Source organism: Morone saxatilis, unplaced genomic scaffold (genome assembly GCF_004916995.1).
Source record: "Morone saxatilis isolate NCDOM2014 unplaced genomic scaffold, NCSU_SB_2.0 Contig23, whole genome shotgun sequence".
Lineage (NCBI taxonomy): Eukaryota > Metazoa > Chordata > Actinopteri > Moronidae > Morone > Morone saxatilis.
In genome coordinates, this window is record NW_023339796.1 from 5,269,340 (window position 1) to 5,282,751 (window position 13,412).

Below are 13,412 nucleotides of genomic sequence, written 5' to 3' on the forward strand. Positions count from 1 at the left end.
CACACACACACACAGAAAATAGCAGAAAGAGACAAAATAGTATCGTTCAGTTGATCGGCTGCACATTTCTCTGCATGTTTCAAAAGAACTAAGCTCAGGCTGATGAAAAAGTTGCATTCAGGAGCGTCGCCGGAGGGGAAACCACAGATGTCTGTTCTCAAAGGGTCTCTCTCATTTCAGTTGACAGAAGGAAACTTAATGAAGAAATTAGAAAGAATTGCAGTATAAAACTTTGCTTGTACAATTCCACAGCTCAGTTCAACACCGTTCATCACTAGAAAACAACACATCGATTATGATATGAAGAGAATAACAGTAGCGCATACAGTGAGTGATACACACTTCAACTACTTGTGTACTGTTAATAAAGTTCACTTGCAAAAGAACAGTATTTATAGCTGAGTCTGACTACATTGTATTAAAATTTTTAGATTTTATGGTGAAAATTTTCTTAAGCACTGTATGTTTTTTTATCCTTTACTACTACTAATGGGTATATTTACTACAATTACCATCATCTACTGTTATTTTAAAGATTATATGTTAAGAGATGTTTATTATTTTTGGCAGGTTTGATGGTTTTAACCCCGTTTCAAAACAGTTTATTGGTGTAAATATACTATATATGTGAGGTCTAAATGCAGCCTCTTTAAAATAAATCGTCAGTGTGCAGGTGTTACTTTTTTTATGTAATGTTGGTTTTCAGCAACCTTTAAGTGATTTGCATATAATGACACTCTTTTGTCAGTGTGGGGCTTTTTTTCTGTTCTCGGATCAGTTGAAGGACAAAATGTTCCTGCAGAGGTTGGGAAGAGGCTCTAAATCTCTGATATTTAAAATAAAATTGTGTCATCAAGCTGAAACAAGGCCGTTCATCAGAAATCCTCTAAAGGTGACATTTAGTCGTGACCATGGTTGATATTTTCACTGTTTTATGTCATTGTGGATTGAATATCTTTGGGGTTTTGGACTGTTAATCAGACAAAACGAAACTTAAATGTCTTATCTTATACTCTAGGTGATTTTGACGGGCCTTTTCTGAAGACTTTTATTTTTTTTATTATGAAGACTTGATTAGTGATTTGATTAGTGAATTGGAGCACTTCAATTTAGAAATATAAGAACAACCGTATTTTATGTAAGTAGTGCACAAGTAGGGCGCCCTGGTAGCTCACCTGGTAGAGCTGGCACCCCATGTTCCAAGGCCGAGTCCTTGCTGCAGCAGGCAGAGGTTTTGAGTCCAACCTGTGGTTCTTTACTGCATGTCAACCCCTCTTTCTCTCCCCCTTTCCTGTCACTCTACAGCTGCCACTACTGATTAAAAGCAATAAAAGCCCCGAAAAATATATGGAAAAAAAAAAAAGTAAATACACAAATGATTTCTATATTTAAAACCCCGGTGCTTCTAAATTGTGCTCAGGTGCAGCTTGATTTACGTCCAACCTCTGGAGGCAGAATGTGGTGTGTTCTGTGATCAATTAGTATGCTGCAACAGTATGGTGAGGCAGCGTGGCTCCATCTGCTAATTGAAGACAGGACAGAGAGATGAAGGTTAACGAGAGATCTGGGACACACAGAGTCTCCATTAACCACCGTTTACTTCCCTACCATGGAAAAATACTAAAAGATATGGCCATTAAAAGATTATTGAATCAGTGCTCTCTTTCACACCGATGTGGTTATGTGTATTAGTGTTAAAAGCAACATGACAAATCCCCACTGATCTGTATTAACAGGTTGTCTGAATATTGGAGAGACAGATGTTGAGCTAGAGCAGGAGCAGATAACTGCAGGAAGACGTCAATTACACAGTGGTAGATGAAGTAGACTAGTACCAACATGTACATGTACCCCATTACGAGTAAAAGTCATATAGTAAAAGTAAGGTAGTATTACAGTATAATAGGTACTTATTATTATATTTTACATTATTAGATTATCACTGATGAATCAATGCAAGTCTTCTTAGCTGATAAGAGTTGAACACAGCATAATTTTTTTACCTGCTTTTGACTGTGACTATGAGTACTGTAGTTGTTAGCTTGAGACATCACCCTCAGATTTCTTTTATACCTTGTTCTTGCAGGTTGCTAGTAGCTATACATGAAACAACTCACAGATTGGCAGCAATACACAAAGTTACATGAATATTAAAATTTTATTTAACAATAGATTTGAATCTTTTTAGTTATTGAGGTCATTTTTTAAAAGAAAAATCTGTCAAAAAAACTTTCCAGGTAGAACACAAGTGAAATCTTACAGATAGACTATGTAACAGTTACACATTAAAATGACTATAAACACTAGACTCATGTTATATATGTTGTTTAGTTGTGTACTTATATTATCTCAAATGTTTCAACAATGTTCAGACTCAAAGAAATCTGTCATTTTATTTTTGGTGAAGCGTTTCACCGGTCGCCTGTCAATGGGGTCATATCCCCTTTCTGCATGCATCAGTGCTGTGGTTGTCTGCCAGAAGCTGTCATAAATTGACTACACATTGTATGATTTACTTTTTAGATCTTGGTTGTTTTTAATTGTAGTAGCTCGGCTGTATGTTTAAGCAGGAATAAATCATTCTTTTTTGGCCACTTGGGGGCAGTGTAACAAGCACAACTTTTCCCATCTTATCAGCTTATTTATATATTCAGCAGTCACAGAGCAACATTTGCATTCAATTGAAAGCATTTTTCTGTCAGTCTGTCAGTAAGTCTAGTATTCACTCTTCTTTTAGCTCTGGAAAATATCTGGCTCTGTTTGCTGAAATACTCCACTATGTTCACTAGCTTCTCACTGACTGTCTGTCTGCTCAAGTTGCATATAGTAGGTTTTTAGAGAATTTCTTTTTTCTGACAGCTGCAGCTGAAAATGAGGCTGGTGAGAGCAGTGAGACTGAACCAAAACATTAAAGTAGCATTAAAAATTTAAGCTGCAGAATTGGGTTATGACTTTCTGTGGATTCTTTCACATAGTCATTTGATCAGCTTTAAAAATGGCGTGTCCCTAACTTCAGCCCAACAAGGACAACAAGAAATCCTTGAAAAAGGGGTGAAATAATCATAAATTTCACTTAATTTAATCGGACCACCCCTTGTTAAAAGGGTAATCAGCAAATCTTTTTGTTAACACAGCTCTGCGACTGCACAGTTTGAGGAAAACTGGACAGAATAATGAATCAAATTCACAAAATGGACTCTGTTTCCTAAATGCTGGCTCTTGAACGTTCCCAGCTGCTTAAATCCAAGCATCCATGTGTTATAATGTGTGAACTGCTCAATTGTGCTTTATTTATAGCATTTTCAAATTTTCAAGAGCGCTTTGAAAACCCAAGTTACAAAGTGTTTCATAACAAGGAACAACTGCAACAACTAAATTATGAAGAGAAAAAGTAGAAAAGTGACTTTGTGGCTATTTAGGAGAGAAAGTACTTTGTGTATTGAGGGAGGTGCACCAGATAACGTGAATCCCACCTGTGTGATCATGTTTGAGTTGTCTCATAGGACAGGGTTTTTCTTTCCAGCCATGTCAGACCTAGTGCTGACTTTGACAGCGCAGTCTCAAGACTCCCTGACACAGCTAATATGAAAAGTTAATGTCCCGTCGTCAACTCCCATCTCTTGCTGTCACAAACCTGCTCCACTGCTGCTGATCTGTCAGACTCTGCTCTTTTATCTAGGGCTCAGAGTCAATTGCTGCCTATCTACCTGCCCTCTAAAATGCTGATGGTGGCGAGTATCAGGGTGTCTTCGAGGTATTAAGTAGTAATATGGGGGAAAGGTTCATAGGAGCTCTGGAGTGATGGTGAAAGGTTTCATACGTTAAAGTAGATTAATACTCAAATTGGAGTTGAATTATAAAGTAATTTGTACATATTGTTGAAAAGAAGTTCCACCAATACTGAAAATCTATAAAAATGCCCTCGAATTAAGACCTATTCTACTGGTTGCTCCATTGTTTTGTTAAATGAGGTCATGAGTATGTATAGTATTATCATATTATTAGTATGAGTAGTATTATTTTAGAAGTATTTAAGTTCATGATACTGGATATTAAAGTAAAATGTGGTGCTCTATTTGCTAAACTTCCCCTATCTGCCACTTTGTGCATCAGCTGAACAGCACATAGAGGTAGAATTATAACCAGTTTAATCACAAGAACATTATGAGCTCTTGTTGCAATCTCTTATTAAAATTTGTATCTGCTCAGGTAGAAAATATTATACATTAATTTATGTTCTCAAAACTGCTGTAATTAAAAGTTGGATGAGAAAAGTTTTTAGGTGGTTTCACTCTATGTGGGTTTACCCATCCAGTTCCTCCCTGACTATAATAACTAGTGGAAAAGATGAAGCCTTGTTCTGCAGCGGTGCTTCAGAAAAAAGGAGGTGATGGCGCCTGAGGGAAATGCTAATGTGAGGTTTCACTGGTGTCTGTGCTTTCAGCCTTTTTTCTTTTCTCCCTGTTCCCATCTTCTATCCTTCATGTTCTCATCCCACTGCGCTCTCTCTCTTCAGTGTTCCGCATTTCTATTTCACTCCCTGCAGAAAATTACCATTTTTTACCCTTGTTATCGGACTTAGGCCTACATTTACAGTAAATACTGAAAAGAACCGTTGTAGGTGTAAGAGGTAAAATCAGTTTGACTTATGTTCTGTATTAATCTTTATTTTCCTGATTGTCAATATTTCCCATTAAAAAGACCATAACCAGCAATTAATTAGTCTTTCTCTCAGTACTTTTTTTTAAAAGGCTCAGTAATTTCACAAAACAGCAGGACGATGTAGTTTGTAGTAAATGAAGCCCGACCAAACATGGGATTTTTTAAGATGATACCGATACTAATTTTAGAGGGAAATGTCCACAAATTACTGATATGGCGGCCAATGTAGCGATTTTTTCTTTTTTTCTGTGTATCTTGCACCAATATAACTATGCAAAGGTCTTAAACAAATAACTTTATTAAAGAATATTTCAGTTAAATATTTTTAAATACATGTACATTGTAAATCAATTCTAGTTGACGTTGACTGAAAGCTGCTTCTTTTCTCTTACTCTCTGCTGTTCACCATAGTATTGAAAATCATAGCGCACCCTGCTGGATAAAACTTTGCAGGGACTCCAGTGTTTTACCACAAGCATCTTTTTTTGCATTTTATACCAGGGAAAAAATCTGTTTTCATAACGACACATATGGGACAACATGTGCACCATCACTGTGTGCAATCAGTCGGGCTGCAGTGGTAAATATTACTCAAACAGGAGTTTATAGACAATTTATTAGGAACTATTTTCAGCTGTGAATTAACACACATTCTGAACTCTATATATGCGTATATATGTACTCCAGTGCAACAGTGTGGCTCATTGATGTGTTTGAATAGTTTTTGGGAAGGCACAATATATGTCAGGTCTTGGATACACAGGCTGTGTTTTCTGGCAAAAAAAAGAGACTCCTTTTTTCCTTTTTCTTTTTTTGACATTTTATAGACAATTATTCAGTTAAACAAATAAAAATGAACAATAAAGATCATCATTTGTTGTTTCACTAGTAGTAATAGCAAACTTTACTCCACATTTATGGGTCTGATGTCCAGACATTACTATCTTACTTAATCACTTTATGAGTTTATCACTCAAAAATATATTTTTTTGACATCGGTAAAGAACACCCTCCAAAGTCCTCACTCTCTTCTAGTGGATGGCGACAGCGGAAAGAAAACAGCTCATCATTACAGATTCAATCATATCCTGGGAATCCAGCACTCGATCAATGCAGCCCTGACTCGCTGCTGCTCGAGAGAACATTTTTGCATTTTCCTTTTAGTTTTGATTTTGCTGCCAGTGATCATCAGCAACATCGGAAACAGGTGACAATAACTGAAGCATCTAAATCATTGGAGGCCAGGAGCTTGTCTCGTCTGCAACCCATTTGTCATTTCATAGATTTTTTTTACATAAAAAGTATTACCTGCTGTAGCTTTGAGGTTTTGAAAAGATTTATGTAGCAGGAATGGAATTCAAAAATGAAATTACTAGAGAGATTATTTTCCTCTACATGGTCCTCTGCCCTCTTTGGGTTATTTCCTGCTCCATCTCCATCTAATACAATCCATCTGTCACTTTGGCTCTTATCGAGGACATCGCTGTGACAGAGCTGTTCACACATGGCAGGAGTATTTGGGTTTCTCATATCTTAACCTCCACCTACCTGAACATCAGTAGAGAAACTAGAAGGTGAACAGAGTGCGAACTCCTGCTAACGCTCACACCTAATGCTCGACAAATGGTCTGACTTGTAAAGCTGTAGTTTTAGATTTTTCTTTTTTGTCCAGGTTTCATATTCAGGTTTGAATCTGGGATTCAAGTGACATGAAATATGACACCAAGATCCATGGGCATTTTTAAATAAATGTATGAATTTTGGATGGTCCAACAATGAGCATTTTGATTTCATTCATGTTTAACAATAGCATTAAGACATTTAGTTTCAATAATAAAGCATTTAATTTTAGACAGGCAAGTGTGAAGATTTGAGTGACTTAAAAGGGATTTAAAGGATTGGATTTGCACATAATCAGCATAGCAATGAAAATGGAGCCGATAATTAGGAATTATTTCACCTAATAGTAACATTATAGAAGAGAAGGAGACCCAGGATAGACCCTTGAGGTACACCAGACATAACTGTGGAAGATTGATCTTATTATTATAATGAAGTACACAATGAGTTCTGATGAACAAATCAGAATGAAACCATGCCACAAATTAGCGTAGATGCTTATTATCTAACAATGAAGACAGCATCATAACAGACCATGATTAACCGTATCAAATACTGCACTGAGATCTGACAGTAAAATATTGAAGTTTGGTCAAAAGTCAAAAAGGCACACTGTTACCTATATGTCTGCTTAATTTCAGCCCAAACAGATAGTTTGTCAGATGTGTTCTGATTAAATCATGCAAAATTATTCATGTGAAAGGGGTGTTGAACCTACGGAGGATTATCACCTGAATCTGCAGCTCCCCTTAGCAACTAGCTGTGAACATAGTGAAGCATTTAGCAACTAAAAAGCCAGATTTCTTTCCAGTTACTGGAGACCAAAAGTTAAAAAAAAAGAGACTGGCCAGTGTTGGATGTGTAAATAATCAAGTGTTTGGCAACATGTTTGCTTTATCAACTTTAAAATGTGATGAAATGTCAGTGTTTAGTTCACAACACCACGCAAGTGGACAAAATAAATTAGTTATTTAAGGTTTAAGTCAAATTGAAAACATTTCATGAGCACACAAAAAAATCCTGTGTATATGGTAAATAAGTAAATTCATTTAATGCATTTAACATTTAATATAGTATAAAACAGCACAGAAAACTTTCAAATACTCTATGTTTAAATACTCTCAAGGCCAGTTCATCTAAATTTCAAATGGTCTCAGAGCGAGAAAACTATACCACAGAGCTAGTTTACACAGCAGAATTTGACCCGACTCACTCCACTAACAAGCAGCTTGGGGCTTTTGCTTCAGCCCTAGTGGGTCATTATTTTACCTCCTGGCAGAGGTGTCAAGCAGCAGAGGAATACTTCTAACGAGCAGGCATGGACGGAGGGACGCATTTTGAGGCTGGGGAAATATATGAAGTCAGTGAATATGTGCCGAATGTACAATGAATTAATCCATAACCGTTCCTCAATGTCTTAAGGACCTTTTCTGACGGTCACGGTTGTCCCTGGGCGGACCGAGCCCCACTCATATCTGTCCGTGCGCATGAGGACGATAGTTTCTGAGCACTCGAGGTGAATGCTGATGAATGTGAAGCACATCCTGAGTTTTTATTACTGGGCTGAAGGCTGGTTATGATAAATCACCACTTCCTCCTGATGCTTCACAAAGCTTCATGGTCACGTAATACATTAAACCTACGATAAAAGACCTACAGGCCTCACAGCACAGCAGTGACAGCAGATAGACGACTGCTGAGACGGCTGAAATATTTTTTAATATTTTAGATGGAAATTTAATTAATAAATGTTGTTTGACTAGTAAAACTGTGTTTTTCTTCTGTGTTCTTCGCTGCCTGCTCTTTTACTTCTAAGTCTAAAGACTGGATTAAGATTTAGGTTAGGGTTATGTTAAGTTATTGTATGTTCTAGAGCTGCAACAAACAATTATATTTATTATTGATTAATGAATTAAAAAAGGTCTGTTGTGTAACATGTTGGGGAATGTTTTCATTAGTGTATAATCATCTAAAAATAAGCATTGTTGTTTGTCTTGTTTTCCAGTATCCCAGAAGGGACAAACCAAACACTGGCTCCAGATAGGGCCTTTCGTATTTTAAGAGAGTTTGGTAGTTGCATGCTTGGTACGGGAGGGTGAGGAAAGGGGGTTGAAATCTGCAACTACACCACTAGATGCCACTAAATCTTATCCAGATTATGCTTGAAAATATCTACTTTGTATCCCATCATGTGTTGTTGAAATCAAGTGTTTTCAGCGCAGGGAGATGCTATAACTGTTGAATATGGGGAAAACATAACTACTTTTAAACTATTTTATTTAAGGCTGCAACTAATGATTATTTTCATTATGGATTAATTTGCTGATTATTTTCTGCATTCTCCAGAAATGATGTCATAATTAGTAGTAATTGGAACCAATTTACGCCAACTTTCTATCAATTAATCAACTAATCATTTCTGCTCTCATTGTATTCACTGTCGTTTAGTCTAATCTAATTTTCTTATTCTGTTTGTAAAATCTTAATTTGTAAAGTAAATTGTAACTAAAGCTGTAAAATAACTGTAGTGCCAATTTGTACTGAAGTACAGTGAAGTCACCACTGATTAGGGTTGAGGTTAGATGCTAGAGAAAGTATCATGTCAATGAGAGGACCTCACAAGTATACACTACCAGTGTGTGTGATATCCTCATCTGTGATAAGCTGCCTCTCAGCCCCCAGCAATGAATCAGTGACACAAACACACAAACACACACACACACACCCTCTATTTCCTGTTGCCTCCTTCTTTCATGCTCTTCTTTCACCTTTCAATTTCTCTCCTTGCCATCGTCGCTTCACTTTGTATTCTGTCTCAGTGATTACCTGTCTGCGAGGATGGACTGACCCCTCCTTGTCTATCTGTGTGTGTGTGGGGGGGGCTGTTCTCAGGTGGTCCAGGCTCAGGGAAATCTCTGCAGTGTGAGCGGATGGAGGAGAGGTTCGGCCTGCGACGCATCACCCCGGGTGACCTGCTGTGTGCCGAGCTGCAGTCTAACAGTGTCAGAGCGCGTCACCTGCGGGACATCCTGGAGAGAGGAGAGCAGCTGCCCGAGGTCAGTGTGGTACATTCACTGCTGCTATCAAGGAATACGAGCGAATATTATAAACACAGGAATCTCCAAAAAGTTTATGTTATGGTCACAAGTTTTACCTATTTCAACTTTTCTGTCAGTTAGGCGTTGAAAATGGCTCTAAATCCTAAACACATGGTTTGGTCGCAGTCGCTATGGGAATAAAGACAGTTAAAAAGAGGCAAATCAGAGCGACATCGAGTTAAAACACTTTGAGAACAAAACATTACACCATAGTTGCTGAATTCATTCAAAATTGACCCAGAATTCATAAGAAAACCATTTTAATTGCACACTGCATTGTCAGTTTTGTCAAAACCGTCATCTTTAGAAGCACACAATATGAATTTTAAGCTCTGTGATTGACTGTGACTCAGGTGTTTATTGCCAAAATGCTCCTTCAAAATTTGTGTGTATACATCCATGTATCTTTGACTTTTTGCCAGAAAAACACAATACTTTCAAATGCAAAGTATACAAGGACAGGATATTAAGTACAAGCAGCGTTTGCAAATTGGTTGAACATAAAACAACAGAATAAAGATGTCACAGAACCTCCCACGCCGTTTGATTGACAGCTGATCTTGAGGAAACATGACAGCATTGTGCAGTAGACTGAGCCAACAAAATAATAACTTCAAAAACAAGATCTTACAAATTATTATTTCATAAAGACAGACAGCTGAAGATGGAGTTCAGTTAGAGAATGCAGACTGTCAAATCCCTCCGTGCTTACTGAAAAATGTAATACTGATATGCTACATAACGCGTTTTCCTGCCAACGGTCTAATGAAATAAATAGAAGAGGGAGGCCTGCGGCTGAAATATTATACAGTCAAAAGTGCTCAAAATGGCTTTCATAGAGATTGCACATTTCTACACACACTTTACCAGACGGAGGCTGCCTGAGCCTATACTGGAACCAGCTACAGCAATTCAGTGACAGAGTGTGTAAACCAGATAAATTATCTACAACTACAAACACTCTCAGAGGAACACACATATTCTGAGGAGAAGTAAACATTTTAACCTTTAACTTTAACCAACATGTTGTTTATGGGCAATGTATTTGGGGGAACATTGAAGATCATTAAAATTCACTGTGGTTATGGTTACAAGCTCATAATATAGTGGAAACTGACACTACTTTTATAATGGCAATCCTCTATCATGAAATGAATTCTCTATAATATTGCAGTTAACATGAGTGAAATATTTACTTAACATATAATAATAATAATAATAATAATATCCACACAGAACTGAGGGAGTCATTCATTGTTAAAGATCCTCTACAGACCATGTCTGTTTTACATTACTGACGCTTCATTATGTAAGCAGCATTTTAATGTTACAGCTGTTGGAGGTGGAGCACATTTCAACTACGTTGTATACTATTGGATAGTTTAATCCATAGCACAGTATCATATGTTACTATTACTATTATATCTTTTGTTTGTGAAATCTTAAACTGTCAGATAAACCTGGTGGAGTACAATGTTTCCCTCTTAAATGTAGTAGAGTCGAAGCATGTAGCAGGTCCAGTGTGTAACATTTAGAAGGATATAATGGCAGAAAGGGACTATAATATTCATATATAATAACCTGAAAATAAAAATCGTTGTGTTTCCGTTACCTTAAAGCAAGCCGTTCTACAGAGGGAGCAAGGTCCTCCTTTATGAATTAGCTGTATTCAAATGTGCAACTTGGCCACTAGATGTCACTAAATCCCACACACTGACCCTTAAATGGCAGAAGATGAACAACATTATAGTTGTAAGTAAGTCTGGTGATATATATATTTTTCTTGTCAACAAATGAAAAAGTTAAAAAGACCAAAACCAGCAATAAATTGATGTATTGTCTGTGTACCGGCCGATATCAGCCCAACGACCTAGCCACGCTAGCTCCCGCAGGTTATTGCTTACAACCGCGTCTATCCTATTTCCTGTCTCACCTGTTTTTTTTTATTGCCATGTACAAATAATAATGTGTGTGGACCATAGTTACATATAGGCTTTAATATTAATAATAATAGTATTAAATCATTTGATAAGCGAGCTGGTAACAAAGATCATATAGTTCATCAGCTCTGTTCTGTTTCCTCCTGCAAATTACGAAGATAGATAGATACTTTATTTATCCCGAGGGAAATTCAAGGAGCACACAAATATCCCACCTTCCAGTGAAATATTAATAGCTTCCAAAGGGGACTTAAATCACATTATAAATGCACTGTGGCAGGTTGAGGTGAGAAATATTTAGCTTCCTGGCCTCATTTTCAGCATTTGCATCTCTCATCACGACTGCAGAGATTATGAACAGTGATGCTGTCCATAATCATAATCAGTGTTGCTGCTTTTCAATAATTATTAATGTTTTACTGTTGGTCAGACTAAACAAGCGATTTTCAGATCTATATCTAGATACTGTGGTGGGCATTTATCACCATTTTAAGGCTACAACTATAGATTATTTTTTCACTATTGATTTATCTGCTTGATTTATCATTTTGCCTCTAAAATATATGGAAATATAGAAAAATTACATCTATAAATGAATACTTTTCATCAAACAAACAGTTCAAAAGCTAAAGATTTAAATTTCAAAATAATTGCAGATTATGTTTTGATCGACTTATGTATAAATCAAAGAAATTGTTGCAGCTCTCTGACCTTTTTACAGACTTAAAACGTTAAGTGATTAATTTAAACTGACGATTGATCAATAATGATTTAATATAATGATATTTCTTCGTATATTTGCAGGGGAATGATGAGGTTGTTCAACAGCAGTGACTCAATGAATATGTCCACGCACACACTGAGATTTCTAGCCTCAAAACACACAGAGACTTGTAAAACCGTCCATGTAAAATATTAGACACTCCCACCCAATCTGAGCAAACATTGTGCTGATGTAAACACATTTCTGCTACGAAAACTAAAAACAAAACGTCATCCTGGAGCCCAAAAGAAAAACAAAATTTGTGATGTATTCCTCCACTAGAGCCTCCTGCTGCTGGGTTTCTTACTCCTCTCTATCGTGACAATATGAAGGTAGTCTGCAGCAAAAGGTAAATAAAAGTCAGATGATTTAATGCATTTGCAGGGCCACTCTGACAGTGGTTGTTACTCATGTACTTTCTCTGCACACTTTTTCTGAGCTGATCTCAGGAGCAGGCAATCTTCAAGTTGCGAGACTGCTTCTATTGATCGAACTACAGTGTTGAAAGAAAACCAGTGAGTGTGAACAAAATTACCCAAAAGAAGACTTAAAATCTGCAGCTGGCAGACAGAGAACAGTACAGAATGACACAAAACAGGGGTTCAATGGATGACCTGCTTCATTTTAACCTGCAGCAACTGTTAGATTGTCTGGTTGTCAATAGAGGACAGAAAGTTTAAATCCATCAACTGGTAAATTTTACGTGTGTCAGTGGAGAGAGAGAGAGAGAGAGATATAAAAGACTGCTATAAGGAGCCTTTAATGTGAAATTAAAGATAAAAAAGCGATTGTAGGCTTTAGCAGTGCTGCACAGTTAATCGAAATATTATCGAAAACACAGTAAGTGCAATATGTAAATCACAGAAGCTGCAATTTTCTGATAAAGATAAAAATGTGTGACAAGATAATAATGTAGTACTTTACTACTGAAGAGGTGCCCTGACCTAAAAAGCTTGTTCTCCAGATTTAAGAAAAGTCTGGTACACGACTTCTCAAGTTCACATATTATGCAGAAACATATCCATAAAACTCTTTAACTCCTCCCTCAGAGTGTCTGAGTCATCAGTCAATAAACTGATATATGTATACATATATATATATATATATATATATATGTATACCTCTACATTTCTGTTCTATATATATTTTGTTAGATTGTAATATGATAATAAGTTTTAGAAGAAGAATATATACTTTATTAATCCCCTATTGGGGAAATTGTTCTTTGCATTTTTTTTATTTTACATTTAACACACTGAAATACACACTTCATTCACTTGTGGACATGCAACAGGGAGAGAGAGATGGTGGAGTGATGGGCTGCCAAGT

General features: G+C 36.8%; 1 protein-coding gene across 1 annotated transcript in view; it reads left to right on the forward strand.

The window, feature by feature from the left end:
• Positions 1 to 13,412, forward strand: part of ak5 (adenylate kinase 5) — a gene marked incomplete in the record, with an annotated part of 77,585 nt that overhangs the window by 56,064 nt on the left and 8,109 nt on the right. The window contains 1 exon segment of the mRNA XM_035670036.1: positions 9,175 to 9,338. Coding sequence (XP_035525929.1) covers positions 9,175 to 9,338 — 164 coding nt within the window.